General features: G+C 38.6%; 2 protein-coding genes across 3 annotated transcripts in view; one reads left to right on the top strand and one right to left on the bottom strand.

Moving 5' to 3' along the window:
- Rpp25 (ribonuclease P protein subunit Rpp25) overlaps nucleotides 1–18,443 on the bottom strand; it is a 175,932-nt gene that overhangs the window by 1,507 nt on the left and 155,982 nt on the right. For both annotated transcript variants that reach the window (XM_067775518.1, XM_067775517.1), the window contains 3 exons: nucleotides 5,241–5,391; nucleotides 2,774–2,955; nucleotides 537–653 (listed from right to left, as the gene is read on the bottom strand). In XM_067775518.1, coding sequence (XP_067631619.1) covers nucleotides 537–653; nucleotides 2,774–2,955; nucleotides 5,241–5,351 — 410 coding nt within the window. In that variant the 5' untranslated portion in view covers nucleotides 5,352–5,391. The remainder of the gene's footprint in view (nucleotides 1–536; nucleotides 654–2,773; nucleotides 2,956–5,240; nucleotides 5,392–18,443) is intronic.
- Tdc2 (Tyrosine decarboxylase 2) overlaps nucleotides 5,453–18,443 on the top strand; it is a 65,323-nt gene continuing 52,332 nt past the window's right edge. Inside the window, exon 1 of the mRNA XM_067775499.1 lies at nucleotides 5,453–5,476. The gene's annotated coding sequence lies outside the window, so the exon portion shown is untranslated. The remainder of the gene's footprint in view (nucleotides 5,477–18,443) is intronic.

Raw genomic sequence — 18,443 nt, forward strand, 5'->3', positions numbered from 1 at the left:
AGACATTCAGTATAGTGAGGTCTTTATTGACCGGTCAGTTCAACCTAATCTAACCCCCTGGGGAGTGCCTCCGCGCACCTTCCTCTCGACTGTGGCGCTTCCCACTCTCTTATGAAAGTTCTGTTGCACAGAAGTTTGTCATTGAATTCAAACAGAGCCCCTCGACTCCTAAACCGGCCAGAGACGTTTCAATGGCCCTAGACGGGACGTTGTTAAGCGTTCTTACGATGTCTAGAAAACCTCCCAGAGCAAAATTTGTATATCCTAAGGACCCTCTTTTTTGCTTTACAATATAGTTGACTAGCCCTTACAATCGATGTGTTGAGAGACCGATTGTTGACCAAGCCTTGGATATGCAGCACACTTTACATCGTAGTCGCTCAGGCAAACGTACTCGCCTTATAACAGCTGTTTATGTCTGCTGCTTAATGTTTTGACAGGATTTGCAGGGTTATGCTGATCTATTCTAACTTTCGAGGATCGGACCTTCAATTCTCTCTCAAAGACTTAGAAAAGTGTGTCAGAAAATTACTTACTCAGCAATACTTTCGTCGATGGGATCGAGCGTCATTAATATGTGTAAGCTGGGCACTTTACGTTTGGCTACGATGGGTTCCAAGCCGTCCATTTGCGGCACCCAATGTTCTTCGATCCTGAAAAATTTACAAACAGAATCAAAGATAAATTTTATATTTTAGAGGTTTGCCCAGCTGAGTATAGAAAATATTTCTAGAAAGAAAATTTTGCTTTATACTGTCTAGGTTTGGTTATGTGTTATGGTTTGTGCCCTTGAAAAGGAGAAGCTCACTTCATACCTCATAATAAATAGTCCTTCGGAGAATCGATAAAACCAGCATAACGGGAGACGTTGCGCATGAAGTGAACGATTCCATCCGTCATGCAATATACCGCATCAACAAAAGCGGGTGGTCAGTCAGTTGAGGGGTCTTGTATGGATTTATTTTAGACAATGTCCTATTAAAAACCAATCATCGTCGCTTTGCATAAAGTGAGTTGGTACATCACTTGCTGAGATAGCCTGATGGCCACCTGTCTAAGTACAGATATGCAGTGGCCAGCGGAACACTGAAGTACCTACTTCTGACTACGTTTACTTAGCAGGTACTCATTCAGATAAAGAAATAAAGTTAAAGATATTCATATAGATTATGAGGCTATCAAATTGGGCGGTACATTAATATGTGATGCTAGGAATAAGGACAAAGCTGATATTCTATGGGAGTGTCAGTGGTGCGGAAGTTATTAGCAAGAGCTTCTTTAGACTAAGTAGACAATTGAAAAGATTTCCACAAGATGTATGGGCCTTCTCTGACTAGGTCATGTTATGTAAATAAATGAAAACGCTTTGGCCCATAAATTATTCCTTCCAATACCCGGATTCTGTAGCAGAGAAATTAGGGAACCTTCTTCGAGTTGGGAGCATCAGGTGGGGAAGACTTGATTCTATTTAGTGCCCCGAATTGGCATCAGTTATCGCGAAGCAGACTTGACTCGTGACTTGCTAAGCAACGCCCAAACTCACCTGAGCGCTTGAGCGGCAGTTAATGACTACTGCTCTCCGCTCCAATGCTGCCCTTGCACGGTTTCCAACTTCCGGGCTCCACTAGTGGTTCTAAGCGCATTTCATCAGACTAATACTTTGAATGAAAGTCCATGTTTGCCGTCAGCTGTACAAGGTAACCGAAATCTTTTAGTCCTAGATTCTACATTAAACTTCCATAATTCCTATAAGATGGTATTCGCCGAATCGAAGGAAGTCTGAAAGCAGTGGTTTTGTATTTTCTGGTAAAAAAATAAATTTCCTGTTCATTTGGTTGACAGCCATGATTTGGACTGCTCCAGGACAGTACGGTCCCAGACACCAATGTAACGATCTTTGTCAACAGCAAGGTCGCCTTAAGGGCATAAAAATCCAAAATGATAAAATCGTATATCATGGGAAGGTGTCTAGCCCATAAGGCATCGAAATGTCTCACTGTCCCTGAGCACAGCTATATTGAAAGGAATGAACTTGCAGATGACGTGGCTGGGTTATCCCCTGAGGACAATCGAGGAATATGAGATCAAGGCAACCAGCTTGCTGTATACCCACCCGGATGATTGCGAGGTCCTTATGGCCATGTTTGGATAGGAAAAACCTACCTTCCTTCTCAAGCTAAACAAATTTGCAGTGAGTGTACTTGTGGATGTCATCACAGGTCATTGCGCTATAGCACCGATGCTCCAACGGTGGCGCCAACATCTTGTTCTCTGCAGAAGCTGTCAGAAGGAGTAGGAAGAGGAGTCAATTCATAATTTTCTCTGCCGATCTCCAGGGCTCGACACTCTGGCAGAGGTTGGTAAGGTGGATGTTTTGCACCTACTAAAGTGCGTCAGAAAAAGCAAGTGCTACGCTGAGGATTCCTAGGAAGTAATCTGGCTGGACGAATGTGCCGGCACCCGGCACTCACTGAGGGCACTCACAATGGACAAAAATATCTCCGAGTGGAAGTGTGGGCAATTCCCATGCACGCCCTCTTGACCTAACCTTACCTAATCTGAGCAGAGTTAAGACTACAAATAACGTTTTGACAATTAAGCCAATTTACCACGACGTAAGAGGTCACAGTGTTTGACATTGGCTCCGTTGGCAGCTGAAACATCTAGAATATTCTTTACTGTGTAAAACTAGGCTATTGCTTTTTGCTGTGCCAATCCTTCTTTACTACTTTTGGGTTTATTACATTACAATCAAAATATCTTGTTTACTCACGTTATTTGATCCATACGCGTCAGCTGATGTAACGGATAGCTGCGCTTTAGTATTTCGGCACACGAAACCGTTTTGACCACACCGCCACCTGAACCACTCCAAACCACAGTACGATATTCGCCCTTGTCCAAAGCATTCTTTGCATAATTAAGGACGTTGTGTACTTTGGTGCCACCTTTCACCTACGTAAAATGGAAATTTATTGATATACATAAGTACTGAAAATACTTAAAAATGTATGTGCATTTTAGTAGAGTTTTTGAGAAACCAATAAAATGGATCTGATACATACAGGAGACCTGTGTGAATGAGATGCATTGAAGGGACGACTTGCATATCGCTCAATCAATAACAACAAGCAATGTAAGAGCCTTGTTCTGCGATCACTTCTTTGCCAGAGTTTTAAAATACAGATTGAGAAGATGACAGCCAACAGCAGTGAATAACTGGGAATTGAAGAACTTAGAGACAAAGGAACTGCATTATTCGTAGCATTAAATGAACCTGTAGCAGACATTTTGACTGATAAAGCAACAATGACAACCAGTTCGCTTAACTAATGGCGGTATCTGGTGAGGGCAACCGAGTTCTAGAAGCAGGATCGCTATTCGAGATGCTCAAGAGTCACCCTTAGCTTTGGATACTGCAAGGGATATTGCAACAAAAAGAGTGTTCCTAGAGAGGAAAATCTGCGGAACTCTCTTATGATTAAAACTGCTTTCATTGAGAAATAGTTCCCAGTGTTCGGAAATTCGGGAAGCATCATGATAACCACTGACTATGTAGATTCCAAAAGAGAATCGAATCGCCTAGGCATACTAGAGCAACTTAAAGGAAATATATGATTTTCTGCATCGTCTACGGACCTGTGATGATTGCTAATACCATCAAGCTCGTGGTAATAGTCCGCCAAATAAGAGTTTATTTTGTTATCAGAGAGCTTCGTAACTACCCCGTTGGTTTCGATAGGGTACATTTCTTCGACAGTCTACTTGGGGATGAAGGCTAAGAATGATTGCAAAATGTGTTATGGACATAACCAAAAATCGAGTCTTATATAAGGCTTAATGTGTCATATTAATCGTTCCTGAGATGGTCGAGATAGTTAGTATCTTAATGGTGCTTATTACCTGAACGTATGGGATCTATATCCGGCAAAAGACCATAAACGTCGATAACACTACTTCACTTTATCGTTAATACAATAACAATGAACAATGCAAACTAGACTAAAACTGAAAATAAGTCAGGTCGTCCTTTACAATGGATACACAATCGTACGATATACGGATGTCTGAGGGAAATGGAGCCGCTGTCTTTGGTGTACCATATTTCAAACGAACCTACAAAAAATTTGTAAGTGCATACAGCAATGAGACTGATGGTTGTAATGGCAAAAGCACTCCCCGAAGGTTTAAGGGAATTTTGGGGCAAAATGAAGTCCTTTGGCTAATATAAATCCGATACGCTCCGATCTAAGCACTTTGTCTATGGTAACAGCCGGAATGCAGCAGTTGCGGTTGTGACAGTATCTCTTTACCACAGTAGTACTGAACGCCCCATAAGCCTCTGGGGCGCTAATGAGAACTTTGTCGCACTCAAGACAATTCGCACTCAAGACAATTTTCTAATACGATATAACATTAGGTATAGTCTTTGAGGACTTATCAATTTGTACCCTCATCTATGTTACAGGCCTATGAATGCGCTGAGGTATGAAAAAACCGGGTTTTATTGTTTTTTTTTTTCTCGGAAAGGGTTCGATACCTGATTTTCGTTTCAATTGGTGAATGCTCCTGGGGTGCCATAAATATAAACACACCCATCAAGAAATCCGCGGTAAATCAATTTTCAACTGAAACTTGGTTCAAGCACTCCGGGAGTAATTAAGGGGTTTGCCTTTAAAAGTAACTAGTGCATGGAAAGTAATGAAAACCCACAACGGGTTAGGGGGTTAGAATATACCCGCGGTAGGTATACCTGTCAGATGCCTACCAGATTCAAGACGTTGTGTAGCGCAACCTTTTCAGGCTGCCAGCGCAATATATAGCTTCTCCAAACCCAATTGTCAACCTAACCTTCGAGCGGCGAATCCCGTTTCACTATCAGACGAGGCTCTGGCGGGGAGGGAGGGACGGCCTGCAGGTTTAATGTGGCCATATATGTAAATCTTTCCCGAGATGGTCGGGCTATCACCTTAATGGAGCTGTGTTACCGAAGCGTACCGGACCTGTATCCGGCAAAGGACCATCACATCTATAACACTCCCCAAAGCCTTCGGGGAGTAACCTTATCGCTACAACAACAACAACAACAAAACCCACAACTATGCTTACACAGCTGGAACTTAGCCTTTCTTACTTGCTTTTGCTTTTTAGACCACCTTTATTCACATATATGCGTATATTCTACCTAAAACTAAATCTCAAAAACTACGCAAAAAATGTTGTTTAGCGAAAGTACTTACATGCATCCAGAGAAAATCCTTCTGTGGTAATTTTGGTAAACAATCTTCAAATGGCAAGTCATCCTTCGTTAGCTCTTGCTCGATATTTTCACCTTTCCGATAATGCATCATTTTTCTTAGTTTATGGATTTTAAAGTAAATTTGTCTTCTCCTGTAATAAAAATGTTCAAGGGAAATATATTTAGTTAGGTTTTTGTTTATAATACTGATTAGATGTTTGCACATTTCATACGCGGGTAATTTCATGAGAATCTGCTACGAGTAATGTCATTTTTGCAAACTTTTTCCCCGCATTTCAATTTTGTTTTAATTTTTCCTTAGACTCATGCAAAATAATAGTATTTGTATGGCATATTTACGATTGTTTTAGTGTTAACAAACATGCGGGCATACGTCCTGCATCGTTGCTCGTTAATCAACGACTAAGCCACTACTACTAAGATGAGTTTACTTTTACTAACATAGCCACAATGCAAATGTTTATATATGGTTACTTGCTTTATGTAAAATTTACATATTTCCGGTAGAGGCTTAGTATATTTTCTGATATGTGCATTCTGAATTTTTTCGGGTATTTATGTACATACAATACACATATGCAGAGATAAAAATTCTGCCTATTTGATTTTTAAGTTTTTTTATACCCAGCTGTACTTGTACATTTAACTTTGATTTGATAACGGTTGCTTATACAGGTATAAAGAAATCGAGATAGATATAGACTTCCATGTATCAAAATCATCAGTATCAAATAAAATTGGTTTAAATCATGTCCGCCCGTCTGTCTGTCCGTTAACACGATATACACGATGGTATTAAAATTGAGCGAAATCGGATGTAACCACGCCCACTTTTTTGATATCGAAAATTTAGAAAAATGGAAAAAATTTGATAATTTAAAAACGAATAACACTAAGCTAATGAAATTTGGTAGGTGGTGGATTCCAAAAAAATGTTGGAAGATGGGCATGACAACACCCACATTTAGAAGAAGAAAATTTGGAAGTTTAACAAACCGTAAATAAAAAAGATATTACACTGAAATTTGGCAGAGACACTATTCTTCCCAAAATATATAGACTGAAGGAAGATAATCGAAATCGGTTAAAGACCACGCCCAATTTTCATAAAAGTCTAACCTTAACAAAGTTTGCAATAACTCTATGGTATTTAACTACATTTGACTGTTTTTCTACAGTAGTATGGTTGAACTATGAACAAAACTTAAACATATTTTGAAAATGGACGTGACTTCTAATTCTAGCCCCAGCGGGTTAGGGGGTTAGAATATACCCGCGGTATGTATACCTGTAGTAAGAGGCGACTAAAATATCAGATTCTTTTGTAGCGCAACCTTTTCAGGTTGCCAGCGCAATATAGATCTTCTCCAAACTCAATTGTCAACCTCTCCTTCGAGCGGCGAATCCCGTTTCACTAACAGACGAGGCTCTGGCGACTCCAAGCTCCTCATGGAACTTGAGGGTGGGGAGGGAGGGATGTACCGAGATGGTCGGACTAGAACCTTAATAGAGCTGTGTTACCGGAGCGTACCTGATCTGTATCCGGCAAAGGACCATCACATCGATAACACTCCCCAAAGCCTTCGGGGATGTGACCTTCTCGCTACAACAACAAGAAAAATCTTCCAATCCGAACGAAAAGAACCATTATTGCGTAGCCTTATAACACTATTGTGACGAATATTAGCATCACTAAGAGATACTAGCCGATACTAAGCAACCACTCGTATGTACGTAAACAAATCAATCATCATTTACTCACATACATAGAGAAAACTAAGAGTATAAAGGCAGCGCAAGCTGAGGAATCAGTAATCAGTTTTGATTTAAGCACGCTATTGGTTGTGAAGTATAAGTGTTATTGTGAAGTACTCTCAAAGTAGTCTAATAAAGACCATTTTGAATTATTTAATATTGGAGTTATTTATTCAACAGTTTAGCGATTCGAACGTTAGCATAAGGTTTGGAATAAGCGGAATTCCCTAAATTCGTCACAATATTAACCACACAAAACAGACAACAACAGCGTTTCAAGTGCACAGCTGGGTATGTAATGTTCGGTTTCACCCGAACTTCGACTTCCTTACTTGTTTTTAAAACTTTTCTATTTTTAAGTTGATACTAATTTAATAGTCTTCATCCTTGAGGTGTGGTAAATTTAAAATATATTGGCATTGCAAATTAATAATGAGAGCAATTTGAAAATCGGCGAAAATTTACGATTTGTCATGGAATGCTTGATGCACATATATACATATATTGCGCTTTCACTTTATGTAACTGACCCCAAACGCTTAAGTTATTTACATAAATACTTGCAAATTTCTATTAGAAGATAACTACTCAAAGTGATAAAAGTACGTGGATTCAATTAAATCATGCTGTCCCACTTCAAGAATTGCACCCGCAATTGTGTGTCCCTCAGCGAGTTATGCGTTCGACGTGTTTTCATTTCTGCTTGTGCTTAAGGAATTTATAAAACAATTTACAACAACAAATTGGGTTAACAGGATAACTGATAAAAATTGTAAATTGTTGGTTTAAAGATGAGAAGAATTAAGTTTGCTTACTTGAGCTCTTGGCGAATTTACTTAATATGAAACTTGGCTTAATGCAAATGTCCGCGTAAAAGTGTGAAAGCTACCTGCCTGTCGCTTATGCCCAAGTGTGCTTTAAGTTGCCCACGAACATGTAAGAAGACGAAATCCCAGAAAAGTCACACACACATATTCGGCGTAGAAACTTGCAGGGTCGTCGCCTGTTAGGTTATGTTGCAAACCGGTATCTGTCTTGGAACAATCCCCGCTTTGCGTTGTGCCAGGGACTTTTGACAAAAAAATAACCAAAAAATAGATTAAAGAAAGATTAAATAAATTGCCAAACTTTTTAAGATCTACGATAAGAGGGTATGCATCTGGAATTACTGGAATCTTACTAGGGAAAGTGCTACTAAAGTTGATGAGCTTTGTGATCTTTGGTGCAGTAAATTTAAAGCAGCTTAGCTTTGGTATTTTTATGCCCCAGCTATGAGATCTAAGTTATAGTATGGTGGTGCATTTGTGGACACATTTTTTTGTTGTTGTTGTTGTTGTTGTTGTAGCGATAAGGACAATCCCCGAAGGCCTTGGGGAGTGTTATCGAGTTCATGGTCCTTTGCCGGATGCAGATCCGTACGTTCCATTACCAAGCCCCACCATCTCGGGAACAATTTGTTATGACCACATGCGACCTTCTGGGCCATACCGCCCTCCCATCCCTAGATCAATGTGAAGTTCGGGGTCGCCAGGGCCTTGGCTGTTAACGAAACAGAATTCGCCACGGATAGGTGAGGTTGGAAATTAGGTTTGGAGAAGCTATATATTGCGCTGGAAACCTGAAAAGGTAGCGCTACACAACCCCTTGAATCTGGTATTTTAGTCGCCTCTTACGACAGGCATACCTACCGCGAGGGGGACATCAAAATCGTCGCTGACGAAGAAGGTTGGCAGAAAAATATCTTTCATCTTACATAACATCTTCGAATTAAAATAGGTTACCTGGATCGAACACGCGGAACCCAATCGGTCACGTTGTGACGTGCTGTGTGCACCGTCCAAAATCTCGAAAATATACTCGGACTAACATTTTGTGAGGCAAGCGAAAAATACGCGCAAGAGAGATTTATCACCAATGAGCTGCATGCGCAACAGGCTTCCTGCGGGTAATTTTCAACTGGACCTTGTAGACGAGCAGTGCAATTATATTTCGCACAAAACACCGCTGAGAATATTCAGGGATACCAGCTATTCCGGAAGAATAACTGGAAGTATGCAAGTCATTGCGCTCCTTTGCAACGGAAAAACGTTAAATACAGGACTACGACAGGAAGAGATAAAGACGAAACTTAAGCTCACCGAACAGCAAGGTTAGGTTAGATTAAACTGGCTGGTCAATAAAGAACTCACATAGACTGAATGTGTCTATAGTGTTAAGAAAATTCGCAATTGGGTACCGGGACTTATGTTACAAAATAACTCCGTCCTCTTGGCAAATACTCGAGGTTTCCTAGGACCTAGCTTAAAAACTGCCTCGAGATCTGGCAACTCTGCCGCCACTATTTATTCCTGCAGCCCACATTTCCGACATCTGCTATTACTGACGAGGCCTAATTTATATGCATGTGTAGCCATATAGCAGTGTATAGTTGGTATGGCCATGATGAGCCTTAAGTCTTCTCTCTTTAGAGATATTATAAACTTTGTAAGACTCATATCGTAGGATTTGCACATGATCTCAGAAATTTTCCAACCCGCACTTCTTCACCGAATAGCAATTTAATCATCCCCCTAACGTAGACAGTGCAGATACACAGAAAATACTTCGCCGTTTCAGCCTTTTTATCGCAGGAGTGGCAATAAGGTCAGCAGTTGACTGCAAACATAAAGTCTTATACTTTGCGAACCCATGACAGAGGCTCTGAGAAGGTTCAGCTTATAATCCATCAAGTCAGGAAGGACAGTTAAGCCAACTTTTAACCATCTAATACAACACCTCACACATCGCTGAGAAGGTGGTCTCATCCCCCGCAAAAAAGACGCAAAGCCTCAGTTCTGTTCTTAGCGCAGGCAGACGCACCGAAAATGCTCCATCATTTAATCCTCCTCCAGTCGAGCATTCGAACGTTCGCTGGGGGGATTCAAGTGGTTACGTAACGCAACCCTTTCAAGGGATTTGCAGCGCAATTTATAGCTTTCCAATCCAGTTTTCAACTTCATCTACCCGTGGGGAATCCTTTTTATTAAGCAGGAGATCTGAAGTTCCTCACGAAGGAGTGGGTTAGATGTCCAAGAACGTTCAACGTAGTACCGCGATGGCCGGACTAGTACTTTAATTGTGATATTTTCACGAACTTACCGGGTCAATGTCCAACAAAGGAGCATGAGCACCAACAAAACCCTACAACTTTTAGGGAGTTACAAAAAGAAGACCATGGACTTGATAATCGCAGTTTTAGTATTGTGGCGAATATTAGCGTCATTAAGCTGATACTAAATAAATAAAGGAACAACAACAATAAAGTAAGCTGCCACTCTTGTGTACATCAAAACAATTCTCATTTACACACTTACATACAAGGCAACGAAGAGATGACTCACACACAGATGTAGTCATCAGCCGAAGTTGTTCTCCCACATGCACAATCATATATGTAGCTCAATTACCAAGCAGGAGGTACAGCAGAAGGTGAAACGTCTAGACTTTAGTAGAAATATGCGAATGAAGCGACGGAGAGTATAAAAGCAGCGCATGCTGAGTAATCAGGAATCAGTTTGAATTAATCACGCTATTGGTTAAGAAGTAATTGTGAAGTACTACTCTAAAATTAGTTTAAATAAAGACCAGTTTGCAATACGGAATATTGGAGTTATTTATTCGACAGTTTAGTGATTCGAACGTTAGTAGGTTTCAAATAAGCGGAATTTCCCTAAATTCGTTGCGATAGGCCTTGTCTGATTATTCAAGCAATTGTAACTATTTGAAGCAGTGGGTGGGGGTAGAAGTGGGAACGGGAGTGAGATTGGAATAGAGATGGAAACAGATGGGTTGAAGGAAGGACATGGAAAAGAAAGAAAAAGAAAAAGAGGGTGATGTGGAGGTGAGGAAATACCATTTTTCAATTGTAAACAAGCCAATTTTTGGGTTGGATAACATCTGCCATGTATCAAACATCAAAACCGTGTATCGAAAGGTGAAACTAAAAAAACTACGTATTTTTCCCAACGTAAAAGCCAAAATAACTAAGACCATTCAATAAATTATAGCGGCCGCCGTGGTGTGATGATAGCGTCCTCCGCCTACCACACCGAAGATCCTGGGTTCACGCCCCGGACAAAGCAACATCCAAATTTTATAAACAAGTTTTTGCAATTATAAGAACATTTTTGTAAGAAGCTCGCTCCTCGGCAGTGTTTGGCAAGCACTCCGAGTGTATTTCTGCCATGAAAAGCTCTCAGTGAAAAATCATCTGCCTTGCAGATGTCGTTCGGAGTCGGAATAAAACAAGTAGGTCCCGTCGCGCCATTCATTTATTTATTTTATTCAATAAATTGTTGAAATGCTTGAATACTTTAAGAATTGTTTTAAAGAAATTTTTGCATCCGCAACATGAACATAAATATCTGTGTGTGAGTGTGTACACAACGTGGACACATACAGGGTGCACATGCGTATTTCGCTCTTAATTACATATGGGCTAAAAATAAAACTAATTATCTACAACGAAGGCAGATTATACGCAGCCATGATAGATTTAGTGGGCATTATGTGCATGCGAACAAATTCAAATACCAGCACCAAACCCTAATTTTGTCATAGCCAGCAAAACAGTAGCTTACATTCATCTTCCATCTTCTATCAAGTATGAAGTCTATTATTCGTAGTCATTAAATTTCTTTGTAACTGCCAACGTTTGCGTTCACTTACCAACATTTTATTGATAAATTTGTTGTACTAAATTGAATTATTGTGCGTGGCATCGATGGCTTTGACTGTTTGCGGTTTGTTGAGTTGATGCCATTGTTAATGTGCGAAATGATAGAACTAGAAGATACACACACATTCAAACTCGCGTTCAGCTATACAGTAGTTGTAGGAAAAGGGAAAATTAGTTAGGGGTGTGTGTGGGCGGTGTGTTTATTGTATGTTTGGTTGGTTGGTTGAGAGTGTCGGGTATGCGTTATTATTGATGCAAAGGAATTTTTACGCATATTACTTAAGCATTCCTATCAGCTTCCATAGTCTTTCGAAATGATGTTTTTGTCCTCTTTAAGCTAAGTTAAGAGTTGTTGATATGTTCATGTGTTTGCAGTTGGCAAGACTTTATTTCTAACTCATATCGGGAGCATCAAGTTTTGATGAAGAAAATGCGAGCAAATACGTGGCGTTTTCTACATACTTATATACATGTACATTAGAGCGGGTCAAATTGTATGAATGGATTTTTTTCCATCAGGAGTATAGCAAAAACGTAATCTACAGATGGTTCTAAGAAACATTGCTGAAGACACCATAGCTCTAAGTCCGATTTCGAGTCACCGACTTTTGCAAATAGATATTTTGCCATATGAATATAGGATTTGGCCAAAAAATCTTCATAGCTTCTGATACAATTATAGGAAAAATATTATATTGGGCTTACTTTAAAGGTATTTTACGTACATTTCAGAATCTGTATTAATAAAAAAAAAAAAATAAATAAATGTAAGGCGCGATAACCTCCGAAGAGATCTAAGGCCGAGCTTCTCTTCCAATTTGCGTCGTGCTCCTCTTGATTTTTCCCTACAAATTGGCCGGACGGGACCTACATGTTTTATGCCGACTCCGAACGGCATCTGCAAGGCAGATGATTTTTTAATGAGAGCTTTTCATGGCAGAAATACAATCGGAGCGCTTGCCAGACACTGCCGAGGGGCGACCCCGCTTAGAAAAATTCTGTATTAATATATATAGTATTTTTGAATTTTAGTTGAGATATCAGGCTTAAACTATGAGAAATTAGCCTAAAATAAACTTATAACTACTGTATTATCATTTTTAATAAATTTCTTATGGAAAGACTGTTTTTCTTTACAGCTAAAATAAGTTCAGAACATTTCAAACAAATTTGATTCAGACAGTTTTTCCATTTTCGAATTCGTTGCAATAGAAAAAAATATTAAAAAAAAAAAAAAAGAGGGGTTTTTCAAGTAATAAGCAAAAAGACAATTTTTATAATTTTAATGTAATTTATTTAAAAAATTATTTTTTTACTTAGAATTGACCATTTTAACGTATTTTTCAAAATAAAAGTAATGTTAGGTTAGGTTAGGTTTAGGTGGCTGCCGTCCGCATCGGAGCGGCACACCTAGGCCTTTATAGGCCCATTGTGAAGCCACACGTATATGTTCCTACACTCTCCTAATCAAACCACTTCGTTGAGATTGTGAAGTTAACTAAGCGTCGCGTATTGATCTCAGCTATATCAGTCAGATCTACGAGAAACATCTTGCCAATAAAACGTTGCTGGACATTCGCAGAGTAGATGCCTAACAGTTTCAGGCTCTTCTTCCTTGCTGCAGCTTCTACAATAGTAATTAAATGGAGCGCCAATCCTTTCCGCATGTGGTCCAATACAAACGTGACCAGTGAGAAGACCTACAACTAAGGAAAGATTCCTCTTACAAAGGGTGAAAAAGCTCTCGCGATCTCTTCTCATTCCATTCCGGCCATGTGAGTTTTGCCGTGTGGCATCTGTCATGATGCTTCCTCCTGGCTCCGGCTTCCATCAGTAGAGCCTCCTTTATCTTGAGCTTGCAGGTGGAGAGCGGCATACCCAACCTCTTCCAGGATGGCGAAAGTGGAAGGGAGGTAACCAGGAGGTCAGTTTCCCCAGCCTAATAGCTGCACATGCTGCATATTTTATGCCTACTATATCTATGGGCAGTAGGTTCAGTATTACATTCATAGCCTCCGTTGGCGTAGTGCGGATGGCTCTGCTTATGCATAGTAGTGTAGATCTTTGAACCTTTTGAAGAGCAAGAACCGTCGAGGATTTATTCAGGGCGGGCCACCATACCGCCACCCCGTATAGCAATATTGACCTAACTATAGCCGTGTATATCCAATGCACTATCATAGGGGGCATACCCCATTTCCGTCCAATTGCCCGTTTACATGTGTAGAGCGCAACCGTGGCCTTACGGATACGTTCCGTGGTGTTTTGTGTCCTTTAAGTAATGTTATGTTATCATTTTTTAAATCTTTTTTGCTCTCCATTCGTGGTTGTTTTTCACGACTTTCTGCTGTAACAGCCATAACATCTTCACGTTTTTTTTTCTATAACACGTTTGGAAGCAGATGTTAACAACTGTACATTCTCGATGGCTAACCAAAGCAAACAGGGTATTACGTCCATATACAACAACTAATAAACCATCGGAAAATTTGAAAACTCTAGCAGTTTATATTATAAGAATTTATGTCCCAATGTATTTCAATGTAAAATACTACGATTCTGTTGTATACGGCAGTGTACTCTTATCAAAGTTTATTCGTTGGACACGATACCTACCACGTAATTTACTTAAAATTGTAGATGGTGTAATCCAAAATAATTCATATTACACTCATCCAGAAAACATATTATTAACAATGTTATTTGATGATAGAAAAGCCATACGTGATAGAGCTATCAAAAAAATTGTATACTATCGACAAAAAATACTTGATCAAACTAAACTCAGAGTTTACAAAAAATATATTATCAATTTTAAAGCATAACATTACTTTTTTTGCAAAATACGTTAAAAGGGTCAATTCTAAGTAAACAAATTTTTTTTTTAAATAAATTATATTGAAATTAAAAAAATTGTGTTTTTTGCTTATTACTTGAAATATAGGTTTTTTTTTTTAATTTTTTTCTACTAAAACGAATTCGAAAGAAACTGTCTGAATGAAAGTTGTGGAAATGTTCTGTACTTATTTTAGCTGTAAAGGAGAAAAAAATTTCATAAGAAATTTTTTAATATGTTATATAGTAGTTAAAAGTTCATTTTAGGCTAATTTCTCATAATTTAAGCCTGATATTTCTACAAAAAATCAAAAACACTATAGATATTAATACAGATTGTGAAATGTACGTAAAATACCTTTAAAGTAAGCCCAATATGATATTTTTCCTATATTCTATCAGAAGCTATGAAGATTTTTTGTCCAAACCCTAAATTCATATGGCAAAATATCTATCTTGCAAAAGTCGGGACCTCGAAATTGGACTTGGAGCTATGGTGTCTTCAGCAATTTTTCTTAGAATCATCTGTAGATTACGTTTTTGCTATACTCCTGATGAAAAAAATGCATCCATACAATTTGACCCGCTCTAATGTACATGCATACATACATACTTCAGGTATCCTGTAGTGCAACAAAAGATAAAACCAAAATGAAACCGGCTCCAAATATGTATTATTCAATATTATTAACGACCTTTATGTGCTATGTAGATCTATTGTGCTTGATCTTTCAGACTATTTCTTTATGTGGAGGTATTAAATGTAACTAAGTACCGTCTAAATTTAATGACTTTGAGACGTAATCACCATAATTTCTCTTATTAAATTATTGTATTTTTATTATGACGGAAAAATTGAAAGAGTTAAACTTAATGACCAATATTTGGACCCTGCAAAAGATCTCTTCAGATATCTTTATATTTTTAAATAAGAAATTATATCCTCCCCGAATGAGATTTAAATTCGAGTCGTCAAATTTATAACACCGCAGGCCTGCCATAGACAATCACTGCGGCTATTTGAATGTGGCTTGACTTCAGTTTTCCCATTTGTTGTTTTTTTGTTATTTTTATTTCATTTGAATCAAAGACCATAACTAAGTACATCTTCAGGACTTTTACTCCATATCGCAAGGTCTCTGCCTAGCCAGAGCAATCTATTCAGTGAATGTGAACCGGCGTTTTATCCTCCAGCTCAAATAAGCGACAGATTTGTGCATCGAAAATTGTGTGATATCATAGACTAAAGGGTACCACATAGGAACGAGTGAGAGTTCGTAGGGTCTCTCTGCTTACTGGGAATAAAAACAATTGGGCCCACCTTTTCAATACAGTGTCGTCTGAGCTGCTTTTGTTTCCCAGTTACTGATGGTTTCCATGGTGCGTGTCTTTATGAGCACCCAGAAGGGTTCTGGACAACCAAAACCCCTGCTTGGCTAGGAAGTAATCCGGTTCATTACCTTCATGTCCCTGATGCCCGGAAACTCAGCCTAACAAAACTTTGTTTTATTTTTCATTTAGAACTCCAAAACATGCATCCACTAGCTTAGAAGACTATGTGCTAAACTGCAAGGCACGTTAGGCGTAAACATTCTCTACCGCAACAACTGTATTTCTGTCTGAAATATAGTCTGTTGGTATCGATTTCGTGCAGTTCGGCCCACTGGTACCTGGTTTTCTGTATGGGTCCACAAGTGAGGAGAGAATACCGAATTTGAGCCCTTAAGAGGATTCCTTGGAAGCCACAATTGACTCAGTTATCCCTAAAAGCTCCAGATTCATTTTTGCCTTCATTTCAAATTTTGTCGTGCGGTTGTGAAAAGCTGTGTTACATCATAAGATTTAAAATTAACGCCAAAAAGAAAAGCCATAAAGCCAACAACGGTAGCTGCTTTAACGATTCCTGCGTTTAAAGTTTTTGTTCAGTTAATTTCATCACAAAAGAGCCGCATAACGGAGAATGGGCCTTATAACTGCCTACTAACAGTGTTCGCCGTTAACCACGCTTCAACGGTACAACACTACTTAAGTATCACCGACTCTGTACTTGTAAGGGATTCAAGACTCTTTCGTGTCAGCTTTTTACTAGGAAACCTTTATTTATTCTTCAACGAGGTCATATATTTCGTCCCGCGATGTTCGGGCTAGTTTCTCAATGTTGCTGCTTTTTGAAACGTACCGGAATAATATCCGACAAGGGGCCATCAACATCGACAAAACTCCCCAAAAATCTGCAAAACGTATTTAAAGTGCGAAGGCAACATCTGAACGGCGATGCACTCATTTAGTTGAGTGATGCGTTACAGTATGAGCTTCGGCTACGTTTTGTATACGTGGGAAGGCTTCCTATTGCTAGCGTAGAGTACTTGGGATGTTTGCAATGCTATTGGTGATTCCGAAGACTGTTCACCCTTCACTAGAGTGGCAGTGTTCTACAGTAATTGTACAATTTGCATTTAAATTCCCTTATGTTACTAGATTTAACATCATTTGGTAATTCATTGTAGAATTTTAGTCTTTTATAGTACACAAAATTCAAATACAAATTCAAGTTCAATCTCATACATAATACATATTGTTCATTAATGCAATAATATTTTTAAGTGTTGATCTAGGCTCTAAGAGCCTTAATAAATAAAATAAATAAATAAATAAATAATATGAGCAGGTAAAATAAAATAATTTATTCTTCTTGTATTTACAGAATGAACATTTCTCACATATTTTATGTTACTTTTCAAATAATCAGGCAAGTGCCTTCTATTAATTTATTATTATTTCTAATAAACTACATCGTATGATAAAACAGTACCTGTTTAATGCTTAGCCAATTTAGAGAGGCGAGCATATCTCTGATAGGTTGTGTCATAGCGTTTCCTAAGAATAAATCGCAAAGCTCGGTTCTGTTGCTTTTGCAGTTTGTAAATTTGGCTATCTCTCATAATGAAGAATAATGTTCTAAATTGTTCTAATGAAGAATAATGTTGGACAATATATGAAGTGAGGTTCGATTATCGATATGTAAACCATTATCTTGTACCGTCTATTTAAGTACTTGCATGTTCTTTGCATGAAATATATCTTTTTGGCTATTTTCCCAACCATGTAATCGATGTGCTCACTAAAGTTTAGTTTGTCATCGATTTTAATTCCTTGAAAGTACTAACTTTGTCAATAGCTTGGCTGTTTATATTTATAAGTGGTAGCTTATTGTTTTGAAAATTCCTTCTTGATATAACCATAAATTTTGTTTTGCTTATGTTCAGTTTCAATCTATTCGAGCATGACAAATCATACACTCTGTTTAAATCTTCTTGTACTTTTAGATATATTTCAGTGATATTATCTCCACTAAGCATCAACAATGTATAGTCTGCAAAGAGTTTAATATCACAGTACTTTAGGGAATTGCTAATTTCATTAATATAAATACTAAACAGTATAAGTGCCAGGACAGACCCTTGCGGAAGTCCAACAGACACCTCTCTTTTTTCTGACAGGGATGATCCAGCAACAGTTCTTTGACGTCTCTTCAGTAACACCTATGCTATAAAGTTTGCTTAGCAATACATTTTGATCGATAGTCTCAAAAGCACGTTTTAAGTCTAGGAATACAGCTATTATATGTTTATTTCTGCTCAGATCTTCTTTCCAGTTAGCTAAAACCAGGTTCAAGGCACTTCCACAGGAATGTTTTTTCTGAAAACTTGATAGGTGCGCTATAATAATTTTATTATCATCTAGGTACTTCAGTAGCTGGTTTTTAACTACAGTTTCCAGTATCTTTTTATCACACGCCAACGTGTTAATTGGTCTTATCTCATCAGCTCTTATAGTATTCTTGACTTTCTCTATTGGTACCACAATTGACGTTTT

The sequence above is a fragment of the Eurosta solidaginis genome, chromosome 3 (assembly GCF_040869045.1).
Source record: "Eurosta solidaginis isolate ZX-2024a chromosome 3, ASM4086904v1, whole genome shotgun sequence".
Taxonomy (NCBI): Eukaryota; Metazoa; Arthropoda; class Insecta; order Diptera; family Tephritidae; genus Eurosta; species Eurosta solidaginis.